This window comes from Lepidochelys kempii, chromosome 1 (genome assembly GCF_965140265.1).
Source record: "Lepidochelys kempii isolate rLepKem1 chromosome 1, rLepKem1.hap2, whole genome shotgun sequence".
Classification (NCBI taxonomy): Eukaryota; Metazoa; Chordata; order Testudines; family Cheloniidae; genus Lepidochelys; species Lepidochelys kempii.
In genome coordinates, this window is record NC_133256.1 from 134069455 (window position 1) to 134092594 (window position 23140).

General features: G+C 41.5%; 1 protein-coding gene and 1 long non-coding RNA gene across 3 annotated transcripts in view; one reads left to right on the plus strand and one right to left on the minus strand.

Annotated features, from left to right (window-relative positions):
* LOC140915413 (uncharacterized) overlaps window positions 1-23140 on the minus strand; it is a 111237-nt gene that overhangs the window by 55452 nt on the left and 32645 nt on the right. The window lies entirely within an intron of this gene.
* On the plus strand, window positions 19615-21850 carry TMSB4X (thymosin beta 4 X-linked). The gene is made up of 3 exons (XM_073354992.1): window positions 19615-19724; window positions 20977-21090; window positions 21402-21850. Exons 2-3 carry the CDS (start codon window positions 20991-20993, stop codon window positions 21434-21436), a joined length of 135 nt encoding a protein of 44 aa, XP_073211093.1. The 5' UTR covers window positions 19615-19724; window positions 20977-20990; the 3' UTR covers window positions 21437-21850.

A 23140-nucleotide genomic window follows, 5' to 3' on the forward strand; every position in this document is an offset into this window, starting at 1 on the left:
TACAGTTAGGAGATTTATATACACACAGAACATGAAAAAATGGGTGTTATCATACACACTGTAAGGAGAGTGATCACTTAAGATAAGCTATTACCAGCAGGAGAGCAGGGGGCGGGGGGAGAAGAAAACCTTTTGTAGTTATAATCAAGGTTGGCCATTTCCAGCAGTTAACAAGAACGTCTGAGCAACAGTGTGGCGGGGGGAGGGAGGGGATAAACATAGGGAAATAGTTTTACTTTGTGTAATGACCCATCCACTCCCAGTCTCTATTCAAGCCTAAGTTAATTGTACCCAGTTTGCAAATTAATTCCAATTCAGCAGTCTCTCGTTGGAGTCTGTTTTTGAAGTCTTTTTGTTGTAATATAGCGACTTTTAGGTCAGAGATCGAGTGACCAGAGAGATTGAAGTGTTCTCCAACTGGTTTATGAATGTTATAATTCTTGACATCTGATTTGTGTCCATTTACTCTTTTACGTAGAGACTGTCCAGTTTGACCAATGTAAATGGCAGAGGGGCATTGCTGGCACATGATGGCATATACCACATTGGTAGATGTGCAGGTGAACGAGCCTCTGATAGTGTGGCTGATGTGATTAGGCCCTATGATGGTGTCCCCTGAATAGATATGTGGACACAGTTGGCAACGGGCTTTGTTGCAAGGATAGGTCCGTGGGTTAGTGGTTCTCTGGTGTGGTGTGTGGTTGCTGGTGAGTATTTGCTTCAGGTTGTGGGGCCATCTGTAAGCAAGGACTGGCCTGTCTCCCAAGATTTGTGAGAGTGATGGGTCATCCTTCAGGACAGGTAGATCCTTGATGATGCATTGGAGAGGTTTTAGTTGGGGGCTGAAGGTGATGGCTAGTGGCGTTCTGTTATTTTCTTTGTTGGGCCTGTCCTGTAGTAGGTGACTTCTGGGTACTCTTCTGGCTCTGTCAATCTGTTTCTTCACTTCAGCAGGTGGGTATTGTAGTTGTAAGAATTTTTTGTCAGAGATCTTGTAGGCGTTTGTCTCTGTCTGCGGAGTTGGAGCAAATGCAGTTGTATCGTAGAGCTTGGCTGTAGACAATGAATCGTGTGGTGTGGTCTGGGTGAAAGCTGGAGGCATGTAGGTAGGAATAGCGGTCAGTAGGTTTCCGGTATAGGGTCGTGTTTATGTGACCATCACTTATTAGCACCGTAGTGTCCAGGAAGTGGATCTCTTGTGTGGACTGGTCCAGGCTGAGGTTGATGGTGGGATGGAAATTGTTGAAATCATGGTGGAATTCCTCAAGGGCTTCTTTTCCATGGGTCCAGATGATGAAGATGTCATCAATATAGCGCAAGTAGAGTAGGGGCATTAGGGGACGAGAGCTGAGGAAGCGTTGTTCTAAGTCAGCCATAAAAATGTTGGCATACTGTGGGGCCATGCAGGTACCCATGACAGTGCCGCTGATTTGAAGGTATACATTCTCCCCAAATGTGAAATAGTTATGGGTGAGGACAAAGTCACAAAGTTCAGCCACCAGGTTTGCAGTGACATTATTGGGGATACTGTTCCTGACGGCTTGTAGTCCATCTTTGTGTGGAATGTTGGTGTAGAGGGCTTCTACATCCATAGTGGCCAGGATGGTGTTATCAGGAAGATCACTAATGGATTGTAGTTTCCTCAGGAAGTCAGTGGTGTCTCGAAGATAGCTGGGAGTGCTGGTAGCGTAGGGCCTGAGGAGGGAGTCTACATAGCCAGACAATCCTGCTGTCAGGGTGCCAATGCCTGAGATGATAGGGCGTCCAGGATTTCCAGGTTTATGGATCTTGGGTAGCAGATAGAATACCCCAGGTCAGGGTTCCAGGGGTGTGTCTGTGTGGATTTGTTCTTGTGCTTTTTCAGGGAGTTTCTTGAGTAAATGCTGTAGTTTCTTTTGGTAACTCTCAGTGGGATCAGAGGGTAATGGCTTGTAGAAAGTGGTGTTGGAGAGCTGCCGAGCAGCCTCTTGTTCATATTCCAACCTATTCATGATGACGACAGCACCTCCTTTATCAGCCTTTTTGATTATGATGTCAGAGCTGTTTCTGAGGCTGTGGATGGCATTGTGTTCTGCACAGCTGAGGTTATGGGGCAAGTGATGCTGCTTTTCCACAATTTCAGCCCATGCACGTCGGCAGAAGCACTCTATGTAGAAGTCCAATCTGTTGTTTCGACCTTCAGGAGGAGTCCACCTAGAATCCTTCCTTTTGTAGTGTTTGTAGGAAGGTCTCTGTGGATTAGTATGTTGTTCAGAGGTGTGTTGGAAATATTCCTTGAGTCGGAGACATTGAAAATAGGATTCTAGGTCACCACAGAACTGTATCATGTTTGTGGGGGTGGAGGGGCAGAAGGAGAGGCCCCGAGATAGGACAGATTCTTCTACTGGGCTAAGAGTATAGTTGGATAGATTAACAATATTGCTGGGTGGGTTATGGCCTCTTGTGGCCTCTTGTGGCATGCAGTAATTTAGATAGTTTAGTGTCCTTTTTCTTTTGTAGAGAAGCACAGTGTGTGTTGTAAATGGTTTGTCTAGTTTTTGTGAAGTCCAGCCATGAGGAAGTTTGTGTGGAAGGTTGGTTTTTTATGGGAGTATCCAGTTTTGAGAGCTCATTCTTAATCTTTCCCTGTTTGCTGTAGAGGATGTTGATCAGGTGGTTCCACCGTTTCTTTGAGAGCGTGTGGCACAAGCTGTCAGCATAGTTTGTGTGGTATGTAGACTGCAATGGATTTTTTACCTTCAGTCCTTTTGGTATGATGTCCATCTGTTTGCATTTGGAAAGGAAGATGATGTCTGTCTGTATTTTTGCATGAAGTTGATAGATTTCCACTCCATACGGCTAAATGCAGTGCATTGCATAATGACAGGTTTCAGAGTAGCAGCCGTGTTAGTCTGTATTCGTGACAGCACCTCCTTTATCAGTATTTTTGATTATGATGTCAGAGTTGTTTCTGAGGCTGTGGATGGCATTGTGTTCTGCATGGCTGAGGTTATGGGGCAAGTGATGCTGCTTTTCCACAATTTCAGCCCGTGCACGTTGGCGGAAGCACTCTATGTAGAAGTCCAGTCTGTGTTCCTCAGACATTCTTGTTAACTGCTGGAAATGGCCAACCTTGATTATAACTACAAAAGGGTTTCTTCTCCCGCACCACCACCACCCCCCGCTCTCCTGCTGGTAATAGCTCATCTTAAGTGATCACTCTCCTTACAGTGTATATGAAAACACCCATTTCTTCATGTTCTGTGTGTATCTAAATCTCCTCACTGTATTTTCCACTGAATTCATCTGATGAAGTGAGCTGTAGCTCACGAAAGCTTATGCTCAGATAAATTGATTAGTCTCTAAGGTGCCACAAGTACTCCTTCTCTTTTTAATTAGAATTTAGATCCTTTTAAAGTTCAAACAGTCAGGATCTATGACTCTGTGCTGATTCTTTTGCATTTATTTATGCTGATGTAACCCTTCTGCCCATCAGAGTTGGCAGCAATAAGGGCTAGGTTCAGTATCTAGGGGTTCCATTCCAATAACACAATGCAAAACCGGCTCGAGCCCCCTCCCAGTGACCTGGGACAAATATATACCACCCCCCGCTGGGTGCCTCTAAGAGGCAATACTTCCTCTCTCCCAAGCACAGAGTCTGAGTGTAGCAAAAGACTTTTAATAACAGAGAGAAACAATGTGGCATTATGTTGGGGAAACACCACCAACAGGATTTATAACACAACCCATGAGCAAAACCCATCCCAAGCAAATTGGGCTGTGTCCTTTCCTTTTGGTTCTTGAGTCCAGCAACCCAAAAGTCACCCAAAGTCCCAAAAGTCCAACAACCCAAAAGTCTCTGTCTCTGGTCAGTGCAGCTCCAAAGTTCAAAAGTTTATCTGCAGAGTTTTACCTCCCAACCTGGGTGGAAATGGAAGGGTTAAGGGGCACCTTACATGGTCCAAAGCTGATTGCCCCACCTCTCCATGGGGCTCCGCAATGCTCTACCAGCCATCCCACAGATCGCTCTTCTCTTCTCTGCTCTGCCAGCCCCCCACACCGTGAGCTGCTCCAGCTGTCCCACAAACTACTCCGTCCCACCATCCACTCCGCTCTGCCAGCTGTCCCATGAGCTGCTCCAGCAAACTGCTCCACAACATATCTTCAGGCCCCGCTACTTAACACAACATACAGTGATTTCAGCTCCTAGTAATTTTAAGCTCTTTCATGATTTCACCTTGTAGTAGGGGAGCCTCAGTGCTGGTGTACCATTGGCCAAAAGTGAATTCAGCTCAGCAGCCTGTAACTAGACTCCTAATAGAATCAAAATTAGCTCTGATGTTCCACAGTGGACAAAGAAGGAAGTGCAATTAGCATATAGAGGCCCTCACCACTGGCCCATACAACCAGGTATTGGTATTGAGCCCAAGCCCAGCCTCTCTCTCCATTCACTGAGTTTTGGAACCCATGTCCCTTGCCTAGCTAGTGCTACTTAGTTGATGGCGAGTCCCTCCATCATAACAAAAGGCCAAGTACAGTTCCACTGTCTTGATTCACATAATCAGGATAAGAACAATTTTTCTTCCTGCCCCAATAACAGAGAAACCGGGGATCCCACAGCAGCCAAAGTGACCATTTGGGCAGCTATGGGCTCATGCTAGGCGGGGTGGGTGTGCCTAAGCAAATGAGATCAGCCCCTGAAGTTCTTTTCCACAACTTGCCACAACTCACCACCAGATGTCAGGGTGGAGCTCATCCTGACTCTGCTTACACTTATAGATGGCTAGAGAAATACACAATGTACACAAATGCCTTTGCTTTCTTATTCTATAAGACCAGATGGCATAACCCTTTCAAAATGGAGCAGTGAATTGTTTCGTATTCATTCTTTGTGTCAGCAAAATCCCTGCCAACGTACAAATACTTATGCATGTTATTTGAAGATGTTGTGAGTAAGCATTAAAATGTGGATTAGGTGAGAAAAAGGTTAAGTAAGTATCTGTTGATTCATCTGTCTTATTTATAAGGCTCCTGTCACATTGGTATCCGAGAGCGAATTCCTATAGAGACTGTGTATATTTCTGATCATGGTCTGATGCATATTCTAATTTTTGTATTGTGCTAACTGGATCATTTAAAGCCAGATCTTCTCAACAACAGTAGCTAGGATGGACAAGTATTCACTCTTCCTTGGATATTTCACGATAGCAGAGACCTCTGTAAGTGCCACTGGAGATGGGGGAGGGTTGCTGCAGGGTTAGGAAGCCCGAATAGGTGAGTAGAGCAATAGGTAGAAGCTGTAAGCAGGAGTCTTTCAGCAGGAAGGGAAGCCTGAAGTGGATACAAACACCTCTGGAGAAACTGTTACAGGGTTTCAACAGAGGGAAGCCTCCCATCTAAACCAGGGGGGCTTCATGGTGACAAAACAAAATGGCTGTCATTCACCAGTGGAAAAATCAATCCCTTAATTCCTGACTTGATCAGAGAGCTGCTTGTATCTAAGATCTCAATCCAGTTACATCAAACTCAAGAATCTGCTTTTGTCTCTGTAGTGTTTATGCTGTGCTGAGTTGGAGTAATGTCTCAGAAGAATACATATCCTCTAGTTATTGCCCACTCCAGTAAGGAGGGTGCATGTAAGTGAAAGCTTCTTAGATTTGTTTGGGGTGGAGAGATTGGTCTCCATTGTTGAGTTTTAGTTGATGTTTTAAATTTCTTCATTATCACTATATGCCAAATTCTATTGTACCAGGCTTTACTAAGAAGGTAGCTAGCTGATAAGAGCCTGAGAAAATGTATGTGAAGTACGTCCCCATGTATTATGGTTGAAAGAGTTAGGGTTAGCCAGGAAGTCTGGATAATATGCAGCAGAAAAGTTTAAAAACCTTTAAATATAGCCGGTCTGTGCACCGAGGAGCTTCACTGGTAACCCTCCCCATGAGCCCATGAAGAAACAGAAGAGCTCTTCCACAGCTGCTAATGCAGACCCCCTTGCAGCTTCTACTTTCCCTCCCACTAGTGGAAGAATAAGTCAATGGATCTGTGTAATCACTGTCCCATCCTGAACATCCTCTGTCATCCTCATACGTCCTGATCTAGCCCACTGAAGTTGAGGGAAGTCTTCCTATTGATTTCAATGCATTTTGGATCAAGGCCTAATTCACAGCAAGCCCTCACATAACACAGCTCAAGCTCATGGAAACTTGCCTTCACTTTATCCAGTGGAACTGCACTGGTTTTAACAAAAGGCTCTTGCTATAGCTTTCATATTTGTGCTACTCATCGCTGATACGGAAAGGGCCTGCTCCTGCACAGAACTCCTAGTTAATCCAGTGGTTGTTTTCTCTACATACAGAATGCAGGAGTAGGCACTGCCCTTAAGATTGCTTGTTTCTAGCTGGAATCCTCATCAGTCAGCCAAATGATCACAGGCAAGATTTTCAAAAGCATCTAAGTGCCTTAGCAGCTTAAATGCTATTTCTAAAGTGATTTAGGCAATCAGGAGTTTCAATGAAACTCAATGGATCTTGGCTCCTAAGTGCTAAAAATGGGACTCAGGCTTCAAATCATTTATGTGCCTTTGAAAATTATATCCCACGTCTTTAGCTGAAGATATGAGTACTTCACTGATAAGTGGTTTTTAAAAACAAAACCAGAAATTGTTTCACCCTTAAGTGAAACAGTGAGTTGCAGGATGAAAACAGCCCTGTTCTCACTTCCTAACTATATGGTTTTCATCATGCTTTATGGTTGATGCATTTGAGCTTTGACCTGAGAGAAAGGAGAGTCTTTCATATTTCTAAGAAAACTAGCCCTTCCTGACTCCCAGCCTCAGAGGACTAAGCGTGTCAGACTGCTAATTTATTTGTAAACTCTCACAGGAATACTGAGATTAGGCAGGAATGACAAAGATGGAATGTGAGGGACAAGGTGGGTGAGGTAATATCTTTTATTGGACCATCTTGTTAACAAAGATATTACTTCACCCACTTTGTCTCTCATAGCCTGGGACCAACATGACTACAACACCAATGCAAACAACAATGGTGCAATGTACCAAGTGACAGGAGGCAGATTTATTTAAACTCATGAATATGCTTGTGGGAAATTACCCTAAATTCACATTTACACAAAAGACATTTTACAGCATCTCTGGGGTCTACACCAAAAAAAATGCTTTGGCCAAAATAAGTGATCCATTCTCTAGAGCAGGCTGATCAGTCTCACTTGAGACCTCATTCCTTCTTCATTACCAAAGGCTTCTTCACCTTTCATCCTTTCCGTTATACATTAATTGAAAACACACAGTATCTTTCTTTCTCAAATACAATTTTGACGGCAAGAGCCAAGAGCTATCTTTGAGGCACCAATCTATATAACCATCTCATTTCAGTCTCCTTCACCTCTCTGACTAATACAAGGTAGGAGTGAGTTGGTCAATGCCCCAGGCCCACTTCGGCACAGTACTACAGGACAAAGGCTAAGACTAATGGAACACTATTTTAGATACTATCAAGTGACATGCTTTTTGCTTGCCTTTTTATCACATAAAAAGTAATGGATGCTATTAAAGTTTTTAATTCAAGGACAATTACTGTAGAAGCAAGGCACAGGTCTAACATGTTTTATTAAAATTTTAAAGGGCAACTACCTGGATTATATTAATAATCACAAGTGGCTTTCTGTGCATAGTGACTTTTCACGTCAGCTTTCACTGACGTCTTAACGACTTCAAAAAATCAGAGATCTGCCCAGTATAATTCATTAGTACAGTTTATGCACAGCTACATACAGCCTTACCTCACCAAAACACTCTGCTCCACAACTATCCACTTGCCCAGTATATATTTTATGATGTTATTTCTTCCCTCTCTATTCTCTCCCTCCTCCATCGTCACAGTGATTAATGTTAAAAACATCACTATGGCAGATGAAATTCAGTATTGATAAATTCAAGATGGGATTAATAATTCCAACTACTCATATACATTATTGGGTTCTCAATTACTTGTAACCACTCAGGAAAAAGACCTGGGCATCCAATGGTCACTGGACTTAGTGGATACCGACTATTAGTATGTAACAGGGATATTAACCGCAAGTCAGATACCAGGTATCAGGACAAGTCAGGAGACCGGGATCAGGAGACAAGCCAGAGATCAGGAGCCACGAGTAAGATACCAGGAATCAGGCTAAATCAAGAAAAAAGGAGACCAGGATCAGGCATGGGTAGCACTGAGTGAGTAGTCCAAAGCAGGGTGGAGCCCAGCTACATGGACAACTTTCTGTTCCTCCTTTCAGCTTAAGTAGGGGGAGCAGGCCAATCAGGAACTCCAGTTTTCCAGCAATTGGAATTCAGGGGTGGAGCTGTCTGTCTGAGCTGGGCTTCAAGGAGTCCTGGTCCAAGCTGATGCTAGAAAGCCATCAGGTGGAGGATTGAAGCACGATGACTCCCAGGGACTCGATGGACTTGGGTTTGAGATCAGTGACACATGACACCACCTGTCCCTTAGAGATGCCCTCTGAGTGACATCAGTCCAGGGTGACTCTCATGGAAGGCTTATATGAGGGCCGAGGCATTAAAATTTTATGCTGACTCCCAGGTGTGCTCCTCAGGGCTGTAGCCCTCCCAGTCAATTAGATACCAGAGTCTCCCTTGTTTAAGTTTGGAGGCTAAGACTTTGTGAATGATATATTCCTTTTGGCCTTGTATGTGCACTGGTGAGGGTGGGGTGGCTGGTTGGGTCCTGTGGGAAAATGAGCTCTGTGAGTATCATTTTAGGAGTGATACAGAGAACACTGGGTGGATTTGAAGGTGATAGGATAGGTGGAGGTCAAAGGTAATGGGATTAATTTGTTGCCAGATTCAATGGGGGTTGAAGAATTGGTAATCTAGTTTACGAGAGTGTCCATGCAAAGGTGCTCTGTTGAGAGCCATATATTTGTCCCACTGAATAGGTGGGGCCCTGCTCCCGACTATTTGTAGTTTGTTTTATCCTTTTCCAGTGTTCCCTCACTACCTCCTGGATTTGATGGATCCATTGTACCGGTCTGAGGTGGCTGGGTTACAGGAGGTTGTGGGTAGTTTCGGATGAAATTGGGTGGTCATGCCAGAACCGGGAACTGAATTGTGGCCCTCTATCAGAGGTAACGTGATCTGGGTGGCTACTGAGTTGGACTATGTATCCATAGTGTATCCATAGCTGGGTGACTTCCTCAGCAGAGGGTAGACTGGTGCCGGGAATAAAGTAGGTCATTTTGGTGAAGTGGTCTACCACAGTCAAAATTGTCATAAATCTGTTGGATTCCAGTAGTTCCACAACAAATCCGAGGCAACTGCTGACCAGGGTCAGGATGGGGTTTCCAGAGGTTGGAGAAGACCACAAGGTTTGTAGAGTGCTGTCTTGAGGCAAGCACACACACTGCAGGAAGCAACAGATGGCTGCACTGTGGGTCGCATTTGGAGCCACCAGAAGAAATGGGTCACTAGCCATTGGGTCTTAGAGTGTCCACAAGAGACTGTATGTTTTTGTTAGCAGCTCAGCTCCTTCTAAGCTTTTGTGAGTAAGTAAGACAGAGTGACTTATTGTAATTTACATTATCAGTTTGTTCCAATGCCTCCTCTTTTGACAAATTAATTTCTGACAGATGAACACAGATAGACAGATGGGAGAGTACAAGGAAACAATGAAACACTATTGGTCAGCATGACAGGCTGTGGTCTCAGTTCATCAGCAACTTAACTGTTCCCAAGTGCTAAGAACTTGTCTATTCTTGAAAATTGACCAGACTACTATTGTGGAATAAACTATACCGCAATAACTATCTAGATACCTTCCTGGGAGGATGTTCTTATTCTGGAATAAGAGTGCCTTTCCCTGATTTAGCTCGATTCATAAAATAACTCAGAAATAGTCACTCTTTATTCCAGAATAAGAGTATCTTCATGGGGAGATATTCCAGAAGAACTGTTGTAGAATAATTTATCCATGTGATTCATATGAAGTTCATGAGCAGTGATTACGTAAATTCTAAAGTATTAAGCTGTGTAATGTGGGAGCTTTTTCATGTGGAGTTTTGAGTTCAGATCTACTTTCTACTTCTTGGCTGGATACACATAGCAAAGAATCTCTAGTATCCAAAAGTTCTCAAACTATATACATTCAGCATTCCAAAATTTAACTGCCTCTGGAGTGAAGGGCAGCAGTCGTGTGGATAGCCAATTTCAGTGGACTGAAGGAAGGCTTTTGATCAGAACACTAAGGCAATCTTCTGTCTCATATGCAGTTTTCCATGGGATTATTAATATTCACAGAAATGGACGGAACATTTGAATCTTGCTGGTAACACAATTAAGTTTCTGGACTGATTAAAACCTCACTTGATCAGCTGGATTCTGGAAAGAGCTATATGATATTTTTAGTTGTCCCATTTTTGGGAATGAAGGGAAGAGCATTTTAGATTCCCTTATTTATCTCTACCACTTACACAGTCCCCAAAAGGTGGCAATCCTCCTGCCAAAGGAGTGCTGTATTAATGCTCATTAATGCGACTCCACACATCAGCCAGAGGAAGGCTGTCAAGGCATTTCCCCTCCACCCACCACCCCCAAGGGGAAGTACATGCTGCTTCCACAGTGTCCTAGTCCCTTGTAGCCTGGATAAACTTGGGACAAAATTCAGGGCTTCATTACACAGTGCGGCAATACGTATCAGAAAGGGGTAAATTGTAGAGTGCTTTAAAGTATTGCACTCTAACTGCCCTTTGCAGACCCTTCTGACACACTCTAAATGGTTCCTAGTGTGTGTTAATGTAGGACTGTTTCAAACGGGACTACATCAATGCGCACTAGGTACCTTTTCAAGTGCATCAGCAGGATCTACACAGGGAAGTTACAGTGCAACATATTAAGAGTGCTCTACAGTTTACACCCCTCTGGTGTGCATTGCCACATCACATAGACAAGCCCCTAGTTTTTCAACTTTTCAGTGATAATATTTACATATGTGAAGCCAGTTTAAATACTGAGTTGGTGTTTGGGCCCATTTTAGCAGCATATGACTCTGTTCATACTGGTACTTTTTTGACAGGAGAAATAGCTCTAATAAATCTTGTCATAATTAAAAAGGACTAGGAAGCTACATACATTTGATCAAAAATTTGATTTTTCCCCTTATGGAGATAAACTACTTAACAGCTTCTGCGTAAAAATTAAACAAAACAAATAGCGATTAATTGTTTTTAGAGTAGCTGTCCGCAACTAATGAGCTCCAGGATGAGAGAAACCAACCCTGCCCTATTCCAACAATTCTGAAAAGCAAGGGATAGCCAGTCAGATTCAAAGGCAGATTTATTTTCCAAAAGTATCTTGATGACTGGATTTTGGTGAACTTGACAAAAGTAGGTTGACAGTAGCCCTTAAATAAACATTCAATATTAGCCAAGTGTGTGAAACACTGTCGTAGGCTGGCCAAGAGCATGGATTTGTTTTCATCAACACTAGTCAGAACATCAGGGCTAATTTTCCTTTCACTCAGTCCTGTTTTCAAGAATAACTCCAAATGGGCATGGTTCTTCATTGCCCTGCACCGTGTGTACTCATTGATATTAGTGCACAGAGACAGTGAAGTATGTGTTATATACTTACAGATTAGGATGGTAACATTTTATACTGACTTTGCACTGGTGTAAATAACTACAGGTTACAGAGTAATTGAGAATCAAGCCCCGTGGACTAACATCAGTGTAAACAAGAGGTGAATAGAGCGCCTGTTATGCTCAGAAGAGAATGGCTCCAAAAGGACTAGTGGTGTCCATTGAAACTATCCATTTAACTACTATAGTATGTGTCAATAAATGCCACACAATAACAACAGATAATTATTCAAATTAGTAATCACTGGCCAACATTTTCAAACATTGATGTCTAAAGTTAGTTTTCCAGATCCATATTTAGGCACCTGAATAAGACTTACTTAGATTCCTAAATATGGATTTAAGTGTCTAACTTTAGACACATTTTTAAAGTTATGGTCACTATTACTGTACAAGTATTTTGGATGTTTTAACAGTGTTAACGTTTGTGCCAATACAAATCCCAGCCTATTGGTGGCAGCAGTTCACTGCTCGTGCACAGAACTTTGAACAATACCATGGGCTTTAAGTTTCCAGATTCAGTGGCAAAGATACACTGAACTTTCACTTATAATTCAATCTAGCCTTTTACTCCTGTTTCTCAACCCAGAATTCTGATGTTACCAGAATTATTGTGTGAGACTAATCAGCCAAAGATTTAGATGGTGTAAATCCAAGTCAAGAAATGTTCCATTCAGAAAGGGTGTTTCACATACATTCTGTACGTTAAGGCACATTACATAAATAAAACAAATAAAAGGTATGGGCTCCACCCTGTTCTTATTGATATCACCAGCAAAATTCCCCTTGACTTAAAGATTGGAGCCTGCATATTTTTCTCTCTGCTACTATGTTTTATAGTAAATTCAGTTACAAAGGGTATTTGACCCATAAACACAAATGGAGCTTTCTAAGTGGCTGGCTGTGATGACACACTGCTGGCAAGAGCCCTCTGTACGTTAATGATTTTTCGAGTGTGTATATGATAATTTCCTGAGAATCACAGCACACCCTAGAAAACATTCTGAGAGCTTATTGCATTCCTGAGGTATTTGAAGTCACTCAGCCTTTAGCCCTCATACCCTGTGCTTCAGAACACCAGGGTGACCAGAGACACGAGACATGAGATAATCACAAGGAAATGAGCTATCTGTTGCCTCCTTTTGCTTCATTCAGATATAAATGAATCTGTATCTACCAACAATATGAATAACAGAGAAGGCAGGAGGTGATACCACAAAAAAGCAGACATACCAGATTGAGTTAATGCCTGAAAATAGAGATATTCTCCCTTCAGTGCATGTAACCCTGAGAATATGTGCCCAGGGAAGGATGCCCCCACAGAAGTGCTGAGGGAGAAATAAAACAAAAGTCCTCTCCCTCCCTCCCACCCCCCAGCTCCCACCAACTTTTTGTCCTGAACAACAAGTTCCCTTCCTGGTATTTTCGTGTGTAGGTTTACTTCTCTAAACGGGAAGTTTTAAAAATAAAAGTCACAAGCATTCACAATCATGAACCTCCGGCATTGGCTTTTATTGTGCTGCATGAATAAGTTGAAACGATAGCTCTATTTAAAAAACTGTGCTTTCTGCAGAACAACGTCATTCTCCCCTTCTCCCCCCAGTGACAAATAATCTTCAGTGCTGCTTGAAAACACAAGACGTACAATTGCAGGGCCAGCCCCAGGCGCAGGCCAATCTTGTGTCTCAAAGAAAACAACCCCCCTCCAAAGCCCTTCCCCAAAGAAACAAACTTGTGACTTTGCTCAACAGTTCCCCTTCCCAGCAGGCATCTATGACTGCACTCTTGCTGTAACATCATGAAAAAGCCCTCTCCCTTGAAAGATAAACATGGGAACCCAACACTTGCCAGTTCCAAGAAAGAACTGTACTGATCCTATCCCGAATGATACACTTTTCTGACTCCTGACTGCGGTGACAAAGCATTCAGACTCCCCTCCCTGCCTCCACCCCCCTCAAGAAGTCCCTTAAAAAACCCTATGCTGCTTGTGGCATTCTCCTGAGGCACCCTAGAGCCCCTTGGACTCTATCCATATAACCTCCCCCTCTAACTGACCCTGTACATTTGGTTATGTTTGCAACTTGCTACAAAAGGAAGAATCTTAGTAATATCTGAAGAATCAGGACTATACCACCGGGTGAGCAGAGCTAGATAGGAAATGTATGAGGCTTGGGGTGCCTATAGCATAAGAGCTGGTGCTGCTTTAAAAATATAAAAATCTCATTGTACTAGTTAGGACCACTTATGTATGTAGGCCCCTATCCTCAAAGGTATTTAGACACCTAACTCCCATTGAAATCAATCTCGAGCCACTGGCTATTGTTTCTTCCCTTGTGTTAATTTTGGCCATCCCCTTTCCAAGGGAGTTGTGATAGAAATTGCTTTCCTGTCATTTATATATTTTACATATATTGATTTGTTTATATGTTCAACAAAGAGGCCATGGTATTTTGGAGGCAAAGCCAGCTTTATCTTTACATAGATAGGGAGCTATATTCAACGGTCACAGGTCCAATCTCCCTCTCTTCCCCACCCTTGCTCTATATGTTTTATGGAGTCACATTTCATTTGCCTCAGATTTCTAATTGTATTCTATGTTGACACATACACAGGATATGATTAGCAGCCACTACATAGGAGAGGCCTGGCACTGGAATTACAGGGGTATTGTTAGTTAGGACTGAGGTGCATTAGCAGAGCTGAATGGTAAAGACTGCACAATACCTTCATGCACTATACCAATGCTTTCAAAAGCATTATATTCACACACATAAATTGAAAGAGAGGAATGACTTGACAGGAGATTTCCTGGCAGTGTTTTGTTTACTGTTCTTTCAGATACTTTGAATAACAAAAATACACCATTTTTAGATAAATTTTAAACTCAGTATTTAGAAACACTTCAGGCAATAAAATACTCCCGCCAAAATGTAGCACCCACCTTTCCTTCCCTCTGCTGTGTGCGTAACAGACAGCAGAATGTGAGAAGAAAACAACTTCCATCAGAAGTTGAAAACTAGAGTTCAGTGCCTCCTTATCCTCTGCCCTTTGTTTTAGATTGTATGAAGAGAACGTCCTAATCAGTGTGTCAGAATGGCTTATTTTATAAACAACTTGTTTGTATTGTTATTTGTGCATATTAAAATATGGGCTCATTTATGCAGGCAAAAGGGAAGGAAGCAAATCCAGACACAGATGCAGAAGGGAGCCTCAGCAGCCTCTTCCGTCCATGAGAACCTGTGGAAGCCCCTGAACTCCAAGAGATGAACCTTAGTTTCCTAAGCCCTCTGTTGCTACCCCATGAGTTTTACCTTATTAATGTCATGGCCTGTTGCAAACTTCCCATCATCTGTCCCAACAAAAAGGAGAGTTAATTATTTGTAAAGCCAATTAGTACTGGGAGGAGGCATTTTGTAAGTGCTCTTTTGGAATTAAACCTGTGAAAAAATAGTATGCCCCTTTAGAGAGCCTGTTAAATGAATACTTTTATATCTACCTAAAAAAATCTAAAAAACGATTTGGACACATTTTTGAGTGTCTCAATACCCTGCTGGAATTAGTACCAAGTAGAGTGGAATATAATGCAAAAAGAATGTATTGGGTGTTGTATTTAAGAGCTTTACTCAATTATATCATAATAGCAAAATAATGGTGTCAGCAAATACTCAGCCTACAACAAGGAGCATTGTTAGTCTAGCAGAGCCTTAAAAAATTGCAACATGTGAGCATCTTCTCATTTACATTTCCAATTCTCATTGCCAACTCCTGGTTCTATGTAACCTTTTTTGCAAACTGCAGAGAAAGAAAGTTCTGACAGACAATGAAAGTCATCTGACAGTAAGATTTCCTCAAATCCTGGACAACCAATCACTTGGTTGCTTGTCTCTAAGTTTACTTGCCAGATGATGGAGAAATTTATATGCAGATTTCTTTTTTATTCATTCATTTATTTATTGTGCCAGTGAGCACTTTTTCCATTATTACGGACTAAATGATATGGGAATTAATCTCTGCCACTGTGTCACATAGATATTTCTCATCCCTCATTTTTACTATAATTACTACTATGTACGTGTGCTTTAATTAACTCAGACAAAGTCTGGAGGAATTAATACCAGGTTGGAAGTCTTGAATTTTAATCACATCTCTGACTGCCACTGACTGGGACCTGATCTAGCACCCACTGAAGTCAATGACATACTCCCAAGTGGAGATACTTTCATTGATTTCAGTGGATTTCAGACTGGGTTCTTGCTGCTTTGCCCTGGGCAAGTCATTTAGCATCTCTGCTTCCCAGCCTGCTTAAAGAGGGTGTTAATATTTGTGTGATGTTGTATTTGTACAATGGTTTGGACATGTGAAATGATACATAAGGGCTCTGAATTATTGTTACCATTCACTATTTGTCCTGTTACAACTAGCAAAAACACGAGACAGGTTTTGCAACCTCTCTGTGTTTTTGTTCCTTCACTGAGTTACAGAACACTAGATTAGCATGAGGCTGACTCTTGTCTAACATGCTGAAAAGTGCGTGCCTTTAACATGCAAACAGCTACCAGAATGCATGTCCAATGAGGCATTACATCACTGAAGATATATTGATTTAAATAAAAACAAAACAAAACAGGAGAAGAAATTGATGACAAAACCGCATGAAGTAATGAAAAATTTAACAGATCATCAATATCCAAAATAAGCATTTCTAAGCCAGTTATCCAATACATACTATGCGCTGGTTGGTTTATTTATGAGCTCTGCATTGGTACCTTCAAGTTCATTTTGAAGTTTTCTATCCCCTAGGCCTAGGGTATTGTGCAATGAATTAGTATTGGATGATCAAGCACCTTTCTCACAGTCACAATATAACTAAAAAGTATGGCACTAAGGTATGCAGATTCTGTAGCTCCCATCACTAATAAAATATGCCCTATAGATAGATATTTACAGTCAGAAATTACTTACCGTTTATTTCCTGCCATTACTCAATAAGCACATTCATTTCAATGGGAGAAAAATGTCAGCATCAGGTCATAAGTGTATTACAATAAACATGCTTTCTATATTTAACATAGGAGTAGATTCTAAATATCCCAGCCTGAGTGCATGGGAGCAGGCGGGACTAGGGAGGGCGGCAAGTTGAAGCTGAAAGACTAGAGCCCTAGCATGTCTCTGGCATTCGGAACCATAACTGAATCTAAATTTGGGCTAGATACTCCGTGGGTGTAAATCGCCATGGAAATCAATGGAGCTCCTCTGATTTATGCCAGCTGGGCATCTGTCCCAAACTAAGAAACTAAAGATGAGGTACCTGCCACTGGGCCAACTGCTTTCAGAAATACAGACCCAAATCCTGTAAACACTCACATCCATGCCTAGCTCTAAGCATATGAGTATTCCCATTGAAGTCAATGAAAGTACAATGAGATCACTCACATACTTACAGATAAGCACACGCATAAGTGTTTGCTGGAGCCATAGAAGTGAAGAAATAGGCAGTCTGCTCAGGGAATTTTTAAGAAAAATTTGCACTCAACTCTTCCGCAACATTCATTACAAAGATCCTTTTGAAAGCCCAAAGATCTGAGATTGTGGAGCCATAATGGACTTCATACACTGTAGAAAAAGATAGGCCAATAACTGGAATATTTTAACTATTCAGATTTACAAGATTCAAGTTCACAAAATTTGGAAGTAGTGAAACAGTCATAATGTTATCCTACAAATCTTGCTCACATATTAGCAAAGTTGCTTTGTGTTTAATAAAGAAAATATTCCAGGATCCTTTCAACACTTTTATTATGAAAAGCTGTAATAAACATCTATGTCCCGACCATTTTTCTAGAGACTTTAGTAATGTATGTTCTTTTCCATTTCTTTTCTAAACAGTTCCTTTGGCCTTCAGTCTTGTGTGTTTCCCAGATCATGGAAACAATTTCTTGACCCTTTTTGCCTTCATACATGGGATTGCCTCTTGTGTGAACCACATGAGTAAAAACCTGGCCCCAGTGAAGTCAATGAGACTTTTGCTGGGACTCCAATGGGGCCAGGATTTCTCCCAATGAAATTAAGACTCTGTGATTTTATGGAGACTGCCTGGTAATAGGTTAAGGCAACGCCATTTAGCAGCCACTCTGTGTGGCATGCTCCCGAGGGAACTGGCATAGATTTATTCATAATTACCAGTGTAACTTAATGCTGCTTAGGAGTTGTGGCTTCAAATGACCTCCAACACACACACACACACACACACGTTGCCAGGGCATGGGACCACGGAGCAACACAACGGGCCGCATGGGTCTCCATATAGATGGCCCAGGGTCAGCGAAGATTAAATTAATTTCCACATACACAATCTGGGACTCCACAAACCTTGCCCCTTTGGTGTGACCTGTAAAACTCCCTTTCCCCCATTCTCCAGGAGACAACGAATCAGGATAGTTAAAATTCACAGTTTTAACTGAACTTTTTCGCTTCTATGTATTTTTGCATGGATAGTTTGGTGCATTGTTCAATCCTGTATACACAGAAACCATATTCCAGCCGTCCTCTCCTCCCCCATGTCCAAAAATTACCCCAAACATCTAAAAACCCTCGTGTTCTCACAAATGGATCATTTTACTCCTTTAGATGTGCTGCTTGTGTTCCCTGCAATGCTCTGTGTGCAAGGAAGCTTGAAATATTCAGCATGGAGAGGTCCCAGGCCTTGCTTAGCTAAGGCCTAGTATGGTGGAAATCCTGTTTGTACCATGTCTCTGTCTGCCCTCCAACCACAATGAACCAGAACTGGAAGCACACAAGCAGATGCATGGTTTGTGATAACCCAGCTGTAGTGAATGGAGCTAGGGGTGGAGAGGGGCAAGTCAGGGTCTCCTTTAGAGCTATTGTCTGCTGAAGCTGCAAGAAAGCCTGCCTACATGATTTCTTTCTTTCACTTGCAGCACAATCACAAGGATGGCAGGGGGGCAGTTCCTGGAGTCTTCTCTCTGATAGAGATGATGTTTTGTAAGTGAGGAAATTTGAGTAACATGAGCAGTAAGAAACTATTGCTCAACAAAAAGAGATCCACAAAAAGTTTGTGCAAAAATATACCAGGGTTTTGGAAATGCAGCACAACATGGTCACCACAACATGGCTGCAATTTCTCTGCAAAATGTAAAAAAACAACTATCACTGGACCCTCCCGCCTCCATACACACTAAGAGGAAGTAAAAAAGAACAAAGAAAAGCAGCAATTACGAACAATAAGCACTTTGTTATGCTATTTTCTGGAGCCAGCATATTGTTGCCATTGATTTTTTTAAGCAAAACGTCCCATTAATTTCAACTGAGATTTCTGCTTAATAATGGTTGGCATGATATGGCCCAGAGTTATTATCTGTTAAAAAGGTATTGTTCTAACTGGAGTGATTTTAAAATGGGATTTTTTTCCCCGGTGGTTGGGATTTTAGCACTAAATACAGTAACCCACCTGATGTCAGACAGTGTTCAAGGGCCAGAAGACATTGAGAAGGCAATAATAACTGCAAACAAAAATACAAGGGGAAAATCCTTTCACATCGACATGAAGGGGAACCAGGGAGTGACATACACGTTCATTTCACACACACACACACACACACCCCCGCCCTTCCATCATTGCATTAGGTCCACAAAGATCGCATCCCCCTGTGTTGTATTGGTTTGCTGCCTGTTTACCCTGCCCGTTTTCTAGTACGGGGGCGGGTGTAATGGCCTAGCTGCCACAACAGGCCTTTCCTTGTGATAATTTGGCAGTAGTACAAATCTCACACACAAAATTCCCTCACATTCTTTTCAGGGACAGCTGTCTACAAAAATAATGCTTTCCAATAGGGGATCTGGTTGCTGGCTTTTGCTTTTTTAGTGCGGTGTAATAAATAAATAAATAAAAATCACATAAAAAAGGAAGCAAGGACCAGGACGTGTCGCGAAAGGGTTAAAGCCGCCTCAATGACGTCATTCTCATTTGCATCGAAGTGGGGATATAACTGGTCATGCAGCGAAAGCGCTGATGCTACAGTCCAGAGCAGCAGCGGCGAAGGGTAGAGTCACTTCTGTGCAGAGCATCAGTGGTGAGGATACAATTTATATTTCAACTCTGGTTTTCTTTCCCCCCTTTCTCCCCTTTTATGAGCATGCATTTCTCCGTCTCTACGCTGATGAGTGTGGATTTTTAACCCAAGTCCTTCTTCAACACCCTTTGCTTTGTTACTAAATTTCAGGATGGGATATTCCTGTTGCTTTCAAAGGCACCCAAGAGATTTTAATTGTAAGCCCGTGTTTAAGACTAGTGGCGTCGTTAAAGGTGGACAGATTGAGAGAAAATGTTAAATGCGAGCCTAAGGAAAGAATGGGGGAAGCCCTCTCCATTTCCTTTGTTCTGGCTTGACCAAAAAAGCTGGCATCTTTGTCGACACTCATTGAATCTTTTCGTATCTGTGACCCAACAACGGGAGCTTTTGTTGATCTACGCATTACTACTTCCTTCCCTGCTATTTAGAAGGGAATTTACTACAAGCAGATGTGCGCAAAAATCTCAAGCTCCCAATACAGGGAGGGAGGGAGGGAGAGCAAGGGGAGGTTGTATTGTTCAAACCTCCAGCTGCTGAAAGAGGGGCTCTGTCTCTCTGTGTGTGTGTGTGTATCGATACAAGAAAATCTTTTGTTTAAATCCAGGCAGCGTTGTAGCTGTGGCTGCATTGCTGAGAAGGAGAAAGGCAGCAAACGGAGAAGGGCGGTGGTTTGAGCTTCCTCAGACTGCAGCTGCAGTTCTTTGTGAGGAGAAAAGAATGCAGGACTTCAGCCAAATGTGCTAAGGGAAGGGAGAGCAGACAGACCCCAAGATGGAGAATGTGATTAGCATAGGCTAGTTCCTTGGCATTGGCATTATTTCACATTTTTAAATGTGTGTGTGTGCATTAAATCTTTTTTAAAAAAAGATATTAGCCTCTTCCAGGCACCATCCTCCCTATTGTTCTCTTCGTGGAAACATTGAAGAGATTTTAATGAGAAGAAAACAGTCTCAACAATAGGCAATTGTTTTGACAATGGATTAAATTTCCACTTAAAAAATAAAACAACGTATTTCCTGCACTGATTTTGTTTTAAACTCCTTAATCAGCCTTGTATATGAAATGTACATATCATTTCATCCCACTGTATGTTAACAGGACGAATTTTATTTCACTGAATATGTATCTTATTACCAAAAAAAGAAGAGGCTATTACGTACCTCTCAACCAGGGAGGCGGGGTTGCTGGCTGGAGATCAAGGAGTAACGCTAAAAGGTGGAGGAGTCTAACTGTCTCTCCTTTCCACGCACAGATTAATCTGCAAAAATGTCCGACAAACCAGATATGGCTGAAATTGAGAAATTTGACAAGACTAAATTGAAGAAAATAGAAACGAAAGAGAAAAATCCACTGCCTTCAAAAGAAAGTAAGTATGTATAATTTAACAGGGAGAGGGAGAAGGCAAGGAAAAGATAAAGTCCAGGGTAGAGACAGTTTTTATACATATATAAATTATGTGAAATATATGTATGATTACTGAGTAGATATAAAATATCCTAACCACTGTAAAGTTAACATAGTACATTTTATAAATTTTTTTACCAATTTTATAAATCTACATTTGATTTCTATACCATAAAATTTATTAAAGTTAATATTTAGAAAAGGTCAAGTACTTCATCTTTATTTTTTAAATTCTTATTTTTTTCCTCTTTTTTTTTTTTTTTTTTTTTTTAGCAATTGAACAGGAGAAGCAAGCGGGTGAATCGTAATGAAATCTGCCCTTCCAAATTATGCACTGTACATTCCACAAGCATTGCCTTCTTATTTTACTTCTTTTAGCTGTTTAACTTTGTAAGATGCAAAGAGGTCGGATAAAGTTTAAATGACTGTACTGCCCCTTTCACATCAAAAAATAGAACTACTGACACTGAATGAAGGCGCTGCCTTTCCATCTGCCTGTCTGGGTTTGGTCCTGGTGGCATGAAAGAGCTTGCATGTTGATGAAAGAAGAACTTGGGTGGGACTACAGTAAACTAGTAACACACGAATAAATGCAAAGCTGTACCAAGGTCCTGCGAGCTGTAAAATGCAGTTAATCGAGTGCCATTTTTTTTTGTTCAAATGATTTTAATTATTGGAATGCACAATTTTTTTAATATGCAAATAAAATGTTTTAAAACCTGGATGGTATTGATGTGCTATCTTTTGGACAGTGATCTCACAGGATGAAGCGTAAGTGCCTGTGTTAACATGTGGGATGCTAGGAGACCTTTGGAGATTATTTAAAAAAAAATGTTTTTGGCTCTTGATATATGCTCTTGCCAATTTCAGTCCTACAACACTTAAAATCGATTTCATTCATATTTATATGCATCACAGCTAACTTTGTTTGCTTTCCTGTAAATATGCTTAGTTCTAATATATATTTTTCAAATTTGAGGTAAATCAGCATTTTTGTATTTTTTTTTAAAACATTTCCTTTTGTAGAAACCATTCTGTATCTTCACCCTTGAACTGCACTTTCTTCACGCAAATATGTAATTAATCTGCATTCAGTTTAGTAGGCAGTACAATAATAGACTGAACCTAAAAATTTTAGAATAAATACATTAAGAGAGCAACAAGGGTAGCCAGCCTTTTGCGTATTGTTGACCACTCATTCTGTGTGCTGTGCTAAAAGTAAAACTATTAATGATCGTTTAATAAAGGGTATTCTGTGAAAATGGAAGTTCAGCAGAATTAAATATGGTTTGGATCTGTTCAGAGCTTCATTGGGTAATGTCTTTCTTATTAGTCACTGTATGATGATCTGACCTAGAATCTTGTTCGTAAAATTTAAAATTAATACTTTGGGGATAAAATCCATGTTAATTTAAAAAATAAAAATCATTATGGGACAAAACTATCTTGTAAACCATCAGACAGTAGCATGCCATTTCACATAACCTGCTTTGTTATGTACACATTCATCTCCCATCCCTGTCACTTGACACTGGGTGAAATTCTGGACCCATTTTAAAGGCAGTGGGCATCAGGATTTCATCGCTAAGCATATAGCAGCCTGAAATGACACTTCTTCATATGGGTGTTGTGGGGATGGTCTGTGAAGATCACTAGTATCTTAGCTTATTCAGTGGCTAAGACTTGGTCCTGCACCTTCTTCCTGATTCAGGATCAACTGTACCCATGGGTGCTATGTGAATTAACTGCAACAGAGACAAATTTATTCCTGGGGGTAACTCCATTGATTTCATTGCGCCTTTTCCCTGAGTAAGGTGTATAGATCGGAGCCTAATCCTGCAAGATGCTGAGTGCACCTAGTCTGTACTCAAAAGATACTGGGAGCACTCACCACCTCGCAGGATGAATTCTGTTCTTGACTGAATTCTCACCAGCATCAGCGCACAACTTGATTCCTCTAGCTTAATACTTACAACAGAATAAAGGCTCGATCCTGTAAGATGCTCTGTGGC

What these genes read in the sequence shown, in the direction of transcription:
- TMSB4X (XM_073354992.1), top strand. Translation starts at nt 20,991, where the DNA reads ATGTCCGACAAACCAGATATGGCTGAAATTGAGAAATTTGACAAGACT. An exon ending in TCCACTGCCTTCAAAAGAAA is followed by an intron (nt 21,091 to 21,401) that starts GTAAGTATGTAT and finishes TTTTTTTTTTAG; the next exon opens with CAATTGAACAGGAGAAGCAA.